This window comes from Thamnophis elegans, chromosome 13, assembly GCF_009769535.1.
Source record: "Thamnophis elegans isolate rThaEle1 chromosome 13, rThaEle1.pri, whole genome shotgun sequence".
Classification (NCBI taxonomy): domain Eukaryota; kingdom Metazoa; phylum Chordata; class Lepidosauria; order Squamata; family Colubridae; genus Thamnophis; species Thamnophis elegans.
The window spans coordinates 12,661,516-12,675,969 of NC_045553.1; the positions used below are offsets into that span (position 1 = coordinate 12,661,516).

General features: G+C 45.2%; 1 protein-coding gene across 1 annotated transcript in view; it reads right to left on the reverse strand.

Annotated features, from left to right (window-relative positions):
- The window catches only part of ADGRD1 (adhesion G protein-coupled receptor D1), a 160,126-nt gene that overhangs the window by 132,240 nt on the left and 13,432 nt on the right, over positions 1-14,454 (reverse strand). Inside the window, exons 7-13 of the mRNA XM_032229623.1 lie at positions 11,097-11,351; positions 9,635-9,699; positions 7,874-8,029; positions 4,178-4,237; positions 3,962-4,079; positions 1,747-1,857; positions 387-462 (exon numbers count right to left, since the gene is read on the reverse strand). Of these exons, the coding sequence (XP_032085514.1) occupies positions 387-462; positions 1,747-1,857; positions 3,962-4,079; positions 4,178-4,237; positions 7,874-8,029; positions 9,635-9,699; positions 11,097-11,351 (841 nt within the window). The remainder of the gene's footprint in view (positions 1-386; positions 463-1,746; positions 1,858-3,961; positions 4,080-4,177; positions 4,238-7,873; positions 8,030-9,634; positions 9,700-11,096; positions 11,352-14,454) is intronic.

A 14,454-nucleotide genomic window follows, 5' to 3' on the forward strand; every position in this document is an offset into this window, starting at 1 on the left:
ACCTTTTCCTTTCTCTCTTTTCCTTCCTCCCTTCCTTTGTCCCTTCCTCTCCTCTCCTCTCCTCCCCTCCCGTTCTCTTCTTTCACCCTTTCCTTTCCCTCCATTCCTTTCCCTTTGCCTCCCTCCCTTCCTGCCTTTGTCCCTTCCTCTCCTCCCCTTCCCTTCTCTTCTTTCATTCTTTCCTTTCCCTCCTTCCCTCCCTCCTTTCCCTCCTTCCCTCCCTCCCTTCCTTCCTCCATCCATCCGTCCATCTGGCAGGGAATTCTAGGAGTTCACACATTTTTAAATTGTTGAAGCTGAGAAACACTGTGTGAAGCCAAGCAAACCCATCCAATCTCGTATTCAGGAATAACCACACACGTGTTTGTGCTTTTAAAGGAACTTACTTGGTGTCCACTGGTTTGATGCTATGGAAATACTGATGCAAGGAATGGTAGAAGAGACCCACAATTGTAATCCATGCTGTAAAAGAAGGCAAAAAATTTGCCGATATCAGGATCGCAGTGATGCAAGAGACGAAATCCACAATTTAAAGTCCCTTTGGGTGCCAATAGTTCTATCCTTGTTCATCCTTCATCACCTCTGCTCTATCTGTTTGTAAGCCACCAAGGGTCTCTTGAATAGTCTGATGATATATATAAATTTAATAAGATCAATAAATAAATAATACCAAGGTTTGACTCCGAGGAGAGCCTCTTTTGTGGAAAAGAGGTTGAAAAAATAGGAAGGATTGCTGTGAATTTGTCAACCAGTTGGAACAATTCAAAGAAGTTAAAATGCTCAATAATTCATTCCGCTGTTGGGAAATCTAGATTGGAGTCGCAAAAATCACGATGGCCACTAGATGGCAAAGCAGTAGAGGGGAAAAAACTAACTCTCTGCCGCCTTCCAGTGGTTATGCCGATTTTTGCAATGGAGGGAAAAACTCAGTTTCCCATTTCCCCATTAACAGATTTCTCAGCAATCCAAACAGGGAAACCGAGGTGGTATTCAGCAGGTTCTGACCAGTTCTGGAGAACTGGTATTGGAAATTTTGAATAGTTTGGAGAACCAATAAATACCACCTCTGACTGGCCCCACCCCCATCTATTCTTTGCCTCCTTAATCCCAGATGATCCAGAGGGAATGGGGATTTTGCAGTAACCTTCCCCTGGAGTGGAGAGGGAATGGGGATTTTACAGCATCCTTCCCCTGGAGTGGAAGGGAATGTGAATTTTACAGTATCCTTTCCCTGGAGTGGGAGGGAATGGGGATTTTACAGTATCCCCTGGAGTGGAGACGGAATGGGATTTTGCAGTATTCTTCCCCTGGAGTGGGGAGGGAATGGGGATTTTACAGTATCCTTCCCCCAGGAGTGGGGATGGAATAGGGATTTTACAGTATCTTTCCTCCAGGAGTGGGGAGGGAATGATGATTTTGCAGTCTCCTTCCCCTGGAGTGGAGAGGGAATGGAGATTTTGCAGTATCCTTCCCCTGTCATGCCCACCAAGCTACGCCCACAGAACCTGTAGTAAAAAAATTTGAATCTCACCACTGAGGGAAACGTGTATTTGACCCAATGATCAGAAGAAGGACAATTCAGGGGGAAAAAGGGCGATTTCTCCTGGCCTCTCCTTCGGTCTACCAGATGGGCTTTATGTTAATTCCCATAATCCCCAACCATATGGTGGAAAACCTTGGCTGGCGGGAGAAAGCCAAGGGCAGCAGATTCAACCTTTCTTTTCTCCTAGTAAATTATTCCCTTACCTGAATATTGGAATGCTTCTCCAGGTATAGAAATATAACTTTGTCCTTGTAATGGGAAACGATACTGCGGGACATCTGGGAGCTGGGGAGGCATTTTAACCAGGGAATAATCTGTAGAATAATGCAAACATGGATCAAAAAAAAAAACCAAAAGGAAAGGGAGAGCAAAGCCACCAGTTAGTCCTTTTACACACACACACACACCCCGCTGCTTAAACGAAGGGGCTGTTCAGTTCCTGCTTATTGTTGAGCCCCAAGGTCTGTTCTTTTAACATTTTGAGAAATCACAGTCTTTGAAGCAAACCAGGGGGTTGGGCAGGAATATGCTAGAGCTATAAGCAGCAAAGAAGAGAGAACTTCACGATTTTGCAACAGGTAAAACATTTTTCAAAAGGGAACCAAAGAGAGAGAGAGAAATGGGGCTTTTTTCCCCTCCCGGTTCTTTGAGGTTTTGTGCCAACCAGCAGAGATACTCATTCAGCAGTGAGAGTTCAGAGGCTCATGTTTTGATCGACGCTGCCGAGCGTGAACTTTTAATCTCCTTCCAGCACAAGGGGAAAAGATCTGGAAGAACCATGGCTGATGCTTGGTGCTATAGATCAGGGGTGTCAAACTTGAGTTCATTGAGGGTTGTGTTTGACCTCAGGGGGCCGAGGTGGGCATGACCAGTTTGACGTTGTGTCGGGGGCATCTGTGGTGGCCAAGTGCTAAGGCAGGACTTTTCTCAGACCCTCCCTCCCTCTCATTATAATCTCCTTCCTTCCTTCTTCCTTCCTTTGTTTCCTTTCTTCCTTTGTTCTTCTTTTTCCCTCCTTCCTTTCTTCCTTCCTTGCTTTCTTCCTTCCCTTCATTCCTTATTTCCTTTCCTTCCTTCTCCCTTCTTCCTTCCTTCCTTCTTCCTTCCTTCCTTCCTTTCCTTTCCTTCCTTCCTTTCTTCCTTTCCTTCCTTTCCTTCCTCCTTCCTTTCCTTCCTTTCCTTCCTTTCCTTGCTTCCCCTCTTTCCTTATTTTTCCTTCCTCACTCTCCTCCCAGCTTCCCTTCTTTTTCTTTGTCTTTCCTCTTTCCCTTCCTCCTTTCCTGTCCCTTCTTGAATTCTCAAATGCAAAAGGGGAAACATTTCTCCTTTTGTTTTGCTTTAGAGTTGTTTTTCTAGCCACCTGCCAACAAAAACCAAGCGGAGGGAACCGTGCATGCCCCCCGACCCTGTTTTCAGCCATGGTGGCCTCCTGCAGCCCTCTGTCAGCAAAAAACAGAGCTCAGGGGAGCCATCGCAGGCAAGTCCTTCGCTGTTTCCATGGGCCAGATCTAAGCACCCTGCAGGCTGGATCTGGCCCACAGGCCTTGAGTTTGACACCCCTGCTGTAGATCATCCACCAGCGACGTGACAACACAACACCTGCGTGGCCAAAATCTTAAGAAAAAACCCTTTGGAAGACCTGAACTAAGTCAATCCAGGCTGGCATTTCTTTTCTAGTTTTTCGTTTCTCCTTCCTCTCCTGGACTCTTTGTAGATGTTCCTCAAGCAGGGATGAGCTTTCCATCCCAGTGAAAACAAGAAAGTGTTGTGGCCCCGCCAGTGGCCAGCAGAGCTGGCAGCAGATTCAGACAGTGAGGAGGTTTGGGGGGGAGATGGGCCAGTCCTGGAGTCTGGGGAAGGCTCTGATGAGGGCTCTGTGTCGGAGGCAGAGAGGGGGCCAGAGCTGTCTGACAGTTATCAGCTGCCTTCAGAATCAGACAGGCAGATGAACAGATGGAGCCTGTTCCCAGTGTGTGCATGCGCAGAGTTGCCAGACGAAGGGAGCAGCTAAAGAACAGGGGTCGACTTGGGAGTAAGGCCACAGGTGGACGGTGAATGCCCTTCCCATAGTGAATAAAAGAGGAGCGAAAGGGAGTGGAGTTTGCAGGAGACAATTATTTGCGGCGTCTGAAAGATCTTGGCCTGGCCACTCTCCAACGCTGATAAAGGTTGGTAATTGTGAACTCTCTTGAAAGACTGTGGGAGAGGAAAGACTTTGCTGGAGAGGAATTCACTGTCAATTAAATAAAAGGGGTTTATCAGGACGACAACATGGCTTTGTGCTGCTGGGGAAGCCTAGGTCAGAACAGAAAGGAAAAATTTCATGTCTGCAAGCAAAAAGCCACAGAAGTGGCTTTGCTCAGTTATTCATCACCTGCGTCAGAGACCAAAACTGGACAGAGACCCAATAAATCTCACCTGCCACAGGTGAACTGCCTTGGACTGTGATGGTTGAAGGGCTTCCTCCCAGGTTGTGTGTGATGTGCCATGTCACACTGTCAATGGTGGACACCAGCCCTCCGGCAAAGTACGCCGCCTGAAAGCAGAAGTGACAAAGCTGGAGTGATAAGCAAGCGACGGAGGCCTTGACTCCAAGAGAAGACCAGATAAGGTCTGGGAAAATATTATCCTTACCTGGCTCATGCTGTTCCAAACAGGTATCTTAAGAACGCCTTCCACCACTTTAAAGAAAACCTAGAAATAAACAGAGACAGGAGATTTCCTGGGATGCAATCATCACCACCATCATCCATCACCTAGTGGGATTCTCCTGAAAATTATGCATTCCCACCAGAAACCAGGGACGACTCTGTTTTGGATATTGTCCAGAGAGATTTGGTTGGGAGCCACCCAGAGTTTATTGTATAATATGGGTGGCTATATAAACATTGAAATAAATAAACTGGTAAATAGTAAATGGATGGAGAAAGGGAGACAGAAAGAGAGAGAAATGGAGAAAATATTAGATAGATAGATAGATAGATAGATAGATAGATAGATGGATGGATGGATGGATGGATGGATGGATGGATGGATGGATGGATGGATGGATGGATGGATGGATGATACACAGACAGACAGACAGACACAGACAGACAGACAGGATGGATGGATGGATGGATGGATGGATGTGGGGATGGAGAGATGGAGAGATATGGGAGAGACATGACAGATAGATAGATGATAGATAGATAGATAGATAGATAGATAGATAGATAGATAGATAGATAGATAAAGGTAAAGGTTCCCCTTGCACATATTTGCTAGTGATTCCTGACTCTAGGAGGCGGTGCTCATCTTTCTTTCAAAGCAGAAGAGCCAGCACTGTCTGAAGATATCTCCGTGGTCATGTGGTCAGCATGACTAAATGCCGAAGGCACACGGGATGCTGTTACCTTCCCACCAAAGGTGACTCCTATTTTTCTACTTGCATTTTTCTGTGCTTTCAAACGGCTAGGTTGGCAGAAGGTGGGACAAGAAACAGGAGCTCACTCCGTTATGCGGCGCTAGGGATTCGAACCGCCGAACTGCCAACCTTTCTGATCGGCAAGCTCAGCGTTGTAGCCACTGAGCCACCATGTCCCGTTGTAGATAGATGGATGGATGGATGGATGGATGGATGGATGGATGGATGGATGGATGGATGATAGATAGATAGATAGATAGATAGATAGATAGATAGATAGATAGATAGATAGATAGATAGATGATTCTAATGCAGTGTTTCTCAACCTTGGCAACTTGAAGATGTCCGGACTTCAACTCCCAGAATTCTGGGAGTTGAAGTCCAGACAACTTCAAGTTGCTAAGGTTGAGAAACACTGTTCTAATGCCTACTTTCCCATGCTCCACTTCTGAGACCTATATAAGCTGCAACTAAAGTTCCATAAGGACTTCAGGCCTCCTTATACCAAAGCCTTTTTAGAAAATTCAGCAGTACAGCAAGGGGGGAATTAAGTTTCACTTTTTCTTCATTAATGCAAAAATGTTTCATTCCTTCTCTTTATGCATGGCTGTGCCCACAAGACATGACTGCCACATTTCCATAAAGCCAGTTTGTATCATCCCCCAGAAATACTCAAGCTCTTTTAAAAGCTTTGAAGCATCAAGAATAGAATTATGCTTTATATTTCTCACATCAAAATATTTTTAAGCTCCTAAATCCGTTGACACTGCTTGCTGATACATATTCATGTACCCCTTTCCCATTTCGCAATCTTCAGAAACGGTTTGAGATCTGTGGATTCCCTAACACTCTAAATAAAACCTAGAACTAAGGAGAAATTTCCTAGCAGTGAGAACGATTAATAGGTGGAGGTAAATTAATCAGCTTCCTTCAAAAGTTGTTGGGGCTCCATCACTGGAGTTCCTCAAGAAGAAATTGGACAATCTTTTGTCTGAAATCGCATAGGGCAGTGACGGGGAACCTTTTCAGCACTGAGCGCCCAAACCGGAACATGTGCGCATGTGTGTGCACCGGAGTGCCAGAAACCCGAAGACCAGCTGCCCAGCATGTGCATGCCTGTTTTCTGGCCCTTTTGGCCCTTTTGGGGCCATTTTCAGGCCGTTTTGGGGGGCATTTTAAGGCTGATTTTTCAGGCCAAAATCAACCCAAAGATGGTTTTAAAAGGGCCTGGAAAATGGCCTGGAAAACAGTCCAAAAATGTCCTGGGCTTTTTGGCCATTTTCAGGCCATTTTCCAACACACCAGTGCCCACGAAGACCAGCTGGAGGCATTCGTGCCCGCAGCGAGGATTCTGCATGTCACCTGTGGCATGAGTGGCGTAGGTTTGCCATCACAGGCATAGGGTCTTCTGCTTGGGCAGTGAGTTGGACTAGAAGACCTCCAAAGTAACAACTCTATTAAAACTGATTCTTAAGACCGTATCTTCAAGTTGTGATATGAAAGCCATGCATTAAATACGTGAATTCATTTCATTTGGAATCCACTTGGAGTATATGATGAATACGTTGGATGCTGGGGCTGCCTCCCACTCCTCACATATGCCTGTGTCCAGAACACCATAAATTGTGTGAAAGAGATTCATTTATATATGAATCTTTTAGATATTTATATACGTCAGTTCTAAGTTGAAAAGAATTCACTCGCTGGAATTCTTGTATAATAGCAATAGCACTTAAGACTTATATACCACTTCACAGTGCTTCACATCCCTCTCTAAGCTGTTTACAGAGTCAGCATATTTGCCCTCAACAAGATGGGTCCTCATTTTACCCACTTCGGAAGGATGGAAGGCTCAGTCAACCTTGAGCCGGTTCAGAATCGAACTGTTGGCAGTGGGCAGAGTTTGCCTGCAGTACTGCCTTCTGACCACTGCACACCATGGATGGATGGATGGATGGATGGATGGATGGATGGATGGATGGATGGAAGGGAGGAAGGGAGGGAGGGAGGAAGGAAGGAAGGAAGGAAGGAAGGAAGGAAGGAAGGAAGGAAGGAAGGAAGGGCAATAACAATAGCATTTAGACTTATGTACAGATGGATAAATGGATGGATGGATAAATGAGTGGATGGAATGTAGATGTGATAGGTAGATATCCTGCTTCATAAATTTTAAAGGTTGCATTGCAATTTATTCATGCCCTCTTTCTAGGTATCTGTAGAAGCCATGTTGTTCTGGAGCACATCATGATGTCATAGCTCAAATGACATGCATTTCACTAATCAATGACCTCATAACACCAGTGTTATCAATTGTCCCCTGACAGATACTCAAGTTCTCTTGAATTCCTTTTTTGAGTGGAATGGAATAAAGAATAGAACAGAGTAGAGTAGAGTAGAGTAGAGTAGAGTAGAGTAGAGTAGAGTAGAGTAGAGTAGAGTAGAGTAGAGTAGAGTAGAGTAGAGTAGAGTAGAGTAGAATAGAATAGAATAGAATAGAATAGATAGAATAGAATACAAAAATAATAAGAATAGAATAGGGAAGGGAAGGGAAGGGAAGAGAAGAGAAGAGAAGAGAAGAGAAGAGAAGAGAAGAGAAGAGAAGAGAAGAGAAGAGAAGATTTTTATTGGCCAAGGGTGATTGACATATGAGGAAAATGTCACTAGTACCATTTTCTAAAAGGTAGAAATCAAAATGTTTTATTTGACTAAAACAAGATGGGAACCTGCCTGCGATGCACTGTCTAATAACTAAAGCATGTTTCCTTCTATAAATGGATCAATTACCTTAGTAAGCTGATTAACAGACGAAGGAAACTTACCTTAGTAAGGTTGATTTTTTAAAAAACAAAATGGGGGGGGGGAAATTACCTCTGTAAATTAGGAAATGGCCTGTATAAGCGGATTAAGGGAGGAAGAAAAATTACCTCAGTAAGATTGTAGGCCGTATTTGCTGTGAGAGATTCATTAGGCATGGCGCTTGAAAGGTTTTTCAGGTAGTCCAACACGACATAGGGGTCATGGACACTACGTTTTCCCTCTGTGAGATTAATTATGATGGATTGGTAGGCATTTACGGAAAGCTGTAAGCATAAAATAACAAGGCAATGAAAGGCACTTCTTCTCCTCATGAGTGATCGTCACTGAAATAAAATGTCATTTTCTTCAACTATGGCACTGACTCAACACTTTACCAAGGAAACGAGCCTCTTCTTTGACCTAAAGATGCATTTACTAGATAATTATTATTTTTTATTTTGTGCATCTTTATTTTGAGGGACGCCGTGGCTCAGTGGCTAAGAAGCTGACCTTGTCGGCAATTTGGCAGTTCGAATCCCTAGCGCTGCATAATAGAGTGAGCTCCTGTGACTTGTCCCAGCTTCTGCCAACTTAGTAGTTCGAAAGCACGTAAAAATCTAAGTAGAAAAATAGGGACCACCTTTGGTGGGAAGAGAACAGTGTTTTATGCGCCTTCGGCGTTGAGTCATACCAGCCACATGACGTCTTTGGACAGTGCTGGCTCTTCGGCTTTGAAACGGAGATGAGCCCCCTAGAGTCGGGAACGACTAGCACATATGTGTGAAGGAAACCTTTACCATTACCTATTTTCAGGATTTGGGATGACAAGGAAATCTATTCTGCTAGGAGGTCCTCTCTCCAAAATTCAACTTCCTGGATAATTCATTGTATTCAGTTTATTTTACAAATATTCTATCAGGCCTTCTGAGCAATCAATAAAAATGTGACACTTTAAATGGAATAAAAATGCAATTCAGATGCTGAGGGGAACCCAATTTCTTAACTCAAACTTCTATTACAATTTTTCCTTTGAAGAAATTCCACTGCCAAATTAACTCATTTCTCTGACTGTCCCAACTTGGAGGAAGGTTTTAATCTCATAATGTTCAATAGTTGCCTCCATTTTCCCTTCAGCTCCTATCTACAACTCTGTTACTTGGACGCCTCTGGAATAAATCCATCGCCCTAACTAAAGGTAAAGTTTCCCCTCGAACATATGTGCTAGTCGTTCCCAACTCTAGGGGGCGGTGCTCATCTCCGTTTCAAAGCCAAAGAGCCAGCCAGCGCTGTCCGAAGACATCTCCGTGGTCATGTGTCCGGCATGACTGAATGCCAAAGGCTCATGGAGAGCTGTTACTTTCCCACCAAAGGTGGTTCCTATTTTTCTACTTGCCTTTTTTAACATGCTTTCAAACTGCTAGTTTGGCAGAAGCTGGGACGAGTCACAGGAGTTCACTGCGTTATGCGGCGCTAGGGATTCGAACCATCAAACTACCGACCTTTCTGATCGACAAACTCAGTGTCTTAGCGACTGGGCCACCACGTCCCTTAACTACCACACTACAATATGTACAAATTGTGCATTTTAGAGAAAGTAGCATGCAAATATGGAAAGACTAAGTCAAACCAAATGCAGCACTTTCAGATTTCAATGTATTTTTCCCCCAATTCATAGATGGATCTAAAAATGGAGTGGAACATAAATGGGAAATATAATTTGGCACAGATTTTGACCTCAAAATTAAGCTTTACACGAAGACCAAAGCTTCTAGGTTACGTTGCTCCTTCTTACTTCAAGCTGGATGGAAACTTGGAATGATATAACTTTTTCCCCCTCTAACATAAGCAACCTGGCAATGCCACGGAAAGCATTTAAGGAATGCACCTACCACGGGAAGTGTGGCCGTTGTTTGCCATTCCCAGGGAGATGTTGAAGGAAGCAGAGACTGGTCACCTAGAAACCACAGGGAGAAGCATTAACCATGACTTTCCCCTTAAGTACAGAGAACTGGGGTGGGGAGGGGGGATATAATCCAGGGTAACATTTGGTGCTATCCAGAAGGAAAGTTATGTGGCTGAATGTGAGTCTAGCTAGCATTCTCCCCTGCTGTTAAACAAATGGATGATGACACAACTAGCATATCTTTGATAACAAAGTACTGTCCTGTAGACTAATTTTTTCTCAATTTTGGCTTTTAGGAATTAAGCTCAGTATTTGTTGTGGCCAGTGGTGAAATTCAAAAAAAATTACTACCATTTCTGTGGGCATGGCTTGGTGGGTGAGGTGTGGCTTGCTGGGCATGGCTTGCTGGGCATGGCTTGCTGGGCATGGCAGGGGAAGGATACTGCAAAATCCCCATTCCCTCCCCACTCCAGGGTAAGGATAGTGCAAAATCCCCATTCCCTCCCTACTCCAGTGTAAGGATACTGCAAAATCCTCATTCCCTCCCCACTCCAGGGAAACGATACCTTAAAATCTCCATTCCATCTCCACTCCAGGGGAAGGATACTGCAAAATCTCTATTCCCTCCCCACTCCAGGGGAAGGATACTGCAAAATCTCTATTCCCTCCCCACTCCAGGGGAAGGAAACTGCAAAATCTCCATTCCCTCCCTACTCCAGGGTAAGGATACTGTAAAATCTCCATTCCATCTCCACTCCAGGGGAAGGATACTGCAAAATCTCTATTCCCTCCACACTCCAGGGGAAGGATACTGCAAAATCCCCATTCCCTCCCCACTCCAGGGAAACGATACCTTAAAATCTCCATTCCATCTCCACTCCAGGGGAAGGATACTGCAAAATCTCCATTCCCTCCCTACTCCAAGGTAAGGATACTGTAAAATCTCCATTCCATCTCCACTCTAGGGGAAGGATACTGCAAAATCTCAATTCCCTCCCTACTCCAGAGGAAGGATACTGCAAAATCTCCATTCCTGCCCAACTCTGGGGGCAACCAGAGGTGGCATTTGCCGGTTCTCCAAACTACTCAAAATTTCCATTACCAGTTCTCCAGAAGCTGCTGGATTTCACCCCTGATTGTGGCCCACCAGCGGCCAGTGAAGCTGGTGGCAGACTCAGAGAGTGAGGAGGTTGGGGAGTAACATGGGCCAGTCCTGGAGTCTGGGGAAGGCTCTGATGAGGGTTCTGTGTCAGAGGCAGAGAGGGGGCTATGGCCCTCCAACAGTTATCAGCTGCCTTTGGAGTCAGCCATCAGTGGGGCAGAAGAACAGCTGGAGCCTGTTCCCAGTGTGCACATGCACAATATCATTGAGGACTTTGAGTGTTCCCCATTCAAGGTTCAAGCAAGACAAGATATTCAACTGAAACTTCACTTGGAATGAAACTTACCGATAGCAGCTGTGAAATACTGCTTGATCTCATTGGCGGTGAGCACTTTTTCCCATATGATGAATTCGTCAAAGGTGCCATGGACATGGCGTTTCCCTTCATGGCCTTCGGAGCCCATCAGCAAGTTGGAATTGGAGTACCCATAGTTGTAGAAATCTTCCCCGCGGGGATCAAAGTTGTTCAAAGTCCCGTTGATGTAGACCTTCAGGCCCTCCTTAGATTTCCAGGTAAAGAGCACATGAGTCCAATGAGGACCTGAAAAACAATGGATATTAAGGTGATGGGCAGCCCTGTCTCCACTCCTACCTTTAAGTAATAAGCGATCCTTGGCTCCATTGGCTGAGAAAGGTATTGTTCTGACCCAACTTCCCAAACACGACAAGCCCTATGAGATGAACTCAAAAGAATCCTTTATTAGGAATGCCTGCAACCCCGGCAAAACGTACATCCACCACAAGATGAATAGTTGTCTACTACACCTATTCATCTCCAGGCCTTTTATCCCGAAAGCTAGGGTGGGTCCTCGCTAGCAGCAGTGGCTCTTCTGTCCCAAGGAACAGCCCAAAGATTTCTACTGTTCTCCTCTCCTCTGCCTTCTGCGCATCCACACATCAAGCACTAGACCCAGATGTTCCGCCTCTTCCTCATCAGTCATCTCTAGACCTGGGGGCTGTTGACTCTCCATCTGAGGACTGACGGATGGCCCAGGCTCCGCCTCTTTCTCTCTCTTTCTCTGACAACTCCATTCCCTCTTCCCCATCGGAGCTCTTGGGTTGCCTTGATGCTGGCCCTGATTCCCATGCCTCCTCTTCCTCCTCCTCCTCTGATTCGGCTGCTGGAGGAGTCGGCGGCTGACAGGCCACAACAGGTTTAGTTTACTAAAGATCAAATAGATAACACTAAAGCAAAGCCAGAACTGAGGTTCGTGTGCACCGAAACTTTTGGTTTAACTTCCCCTTTCTCGGATGGACACACCCACCATCCAATCAGTTTCAAAGAAGATGTTTTTGAAATGGCCTCTCAGAATGCAAGTTGTCTTGCAACTCTCTCTCTCACCAGGGAAATGGTCTTGAGAGTCTTCCTCCAACCAGTATAGTCCCAATCAACACTTTCCCTTTCCTCAAAAGTCTTCCTGCTCTCTCTTTCCCACTCCCCCCAGGGTTTATGGCAAACTGGCACCATGTTGTGGCCCACCAGCAGCCATCAGAGCTGGTGGCAGACTCAGATAGTGAGGAGGTTGCTGAGGAACATGGGCCAGTCCTGGAGGCTGAGAAAGGCTCTGATGAGGGCTCTGTGTTGTATGCCAGTTATCAGCTGCTTTCAGAGTAAGATATCAGTGGGGCAGAAGAACAGCTGGAGCCTGTTCCCGATGTGCGCATGTGCAGAGCTGCCAGAAAAAGGGAACAGCTAAGGAACAAGGGCCGACTCAGGAGTAAAGGCACATGTGGACAGTGAATGGTCCCTCCCACAGGAAATAAAGAGGAGTGAAAAGGGAGGGGAGTTTGCAGGAGACAATTAGTTCAATCCATTAGGGTGAAGATCTGTTCCTGACTTCTTGCCAAGTAATTGCTGCTATAGCATGGCGTTTGGAAGATATTGGCCTGGCAGCTCTCCAAGCCTGATAAAGGTCTGTGGTTGGGAAATCTCATGAAAGACTGTTTGCTGGGACTTTGCTGGAGAGGAATTCCCTTTCACCTCATTAAAAGGGGTTTTATCGGGATGAGGAATCTGCTTCATTTTTGATTTTTTGATTTGATTTTATTGACATTTGTAGGCCGCCCTTTTCCCTGAGGGGACTCAGGGCGGCTCACATAAAATCAGGGAGGGGGAAATACAAACAATAACATAGACACATGAAATGCTCTTGGGAAGCCTAGGTCAGAACACGCCGAATGCAGGAAAGTGCAGGTGTGAGGTGAAGGTTCTAACAGGTGATGTCATTGTAATAGTATGTGAGAATGACCTTGGCAAACAGGAGGAAGACCTCAAGATTAGGCAATGATCTAGATCAGAGACAGCTGAATCAGCAGAAGAAATAAGGGTGTGGGAAATGTCCCAGGTGGGAGCCTCCCTAGTTTCTTGGGATGCAAAGAAGAAGGGGAAGAGACGTTCTTTCAGACTTGCAAGATCGCCTTAATGTAACCTCACAATAAGTAGCCGAAACCAGCAGTGGATTTCTTGTCTTCCATAGTTAACGTTTTGGGTGACCTGAGTAGTTTTGACAGCTCAATTACTTTTTGTTGTTTTTAAGAATATTGCTAATGCCTCCTGAATCAGGCGGCTCAGTTCTCCATAGATATATAACGATAATTACGTACAAATGATTATGAATGTGGCAGTTTTCCAAATGAGTCACTGCGTTTATTTCCACCCACTTTCAATTAAGCTACTTAATTTTGCAGCTCTGGTGTTATTTTTTTTCTTTGCCAAGGCTTTGCTTGCTTCCACAGCTTGAGCCGTGGGGGCGCGGTGCCTGGAATGCAGTATTGCAGGCAGACTCTGCCCACTGCCAAGAGTTCGATCCTGGTTGGCTTCCGAGGACAGTAAAATGAGAAGCCAGATTGTTGGGGGCAATAGGCTGACTCTGTAAACTGCTTAGAGAGGGCTGTGGAGCACTGTGAAGTGGTATATAAATCTAAGTGCTATTGCTATTTAAAGACTTTCTGTCTTTAAAATACATTTGCTTTTGATCATATACCATAAATACATTTGCTTTTGACCATATACTCAGGGTTTCCCAGCCTTGGTAAGTGGACTTCAGCTCCCAGAATTCCCTAACAATCATGCTTGGTTGGAAAATTCTGGGAGTTGAAGTTCACTGCAGAAACACTGCTGTAGCCATTAATTAATAGCTACTAATTAACAGCTATTCATTAAGCTATTAATAAACAAAGATGAGTCTAAAACACATAAGGAATGGTTGCTGGAATTGGGTAGGTCTAGTTTGATGAAAAGAAGGACTAGGGGAGACATGATAGCAGTCTTCCGATATCTTGGGGGCTGCCCCAAAGAAAAGGGAGTCAAACTATTCTCCATGGCACCTGAGGGCAGAACAAGAAGCAATGGGTGGAAACTAATCAAGGAGAGAGACAGCTTAGAACTAAGGAGAAATTTCCTGACAGTCAGAACAATTAATCAGTGGAACAACTTGGGCGCTCCCAGGCAGAAATCTTGGGCACTCCATCACTGGATGTTTTTAAGAAGAGTCTAGACCAGTGATGGTGCAGAAATGTCCCATGCGCATGCACACACTCATCAGGGTCATGCTCCGGAAAAGCCAAACTTTTAGGTTCTAGCATGCATGCGTGCCCGACGATCAGCTGGCCGGCACACAGGCGCACACTGGTTTTTGACACTG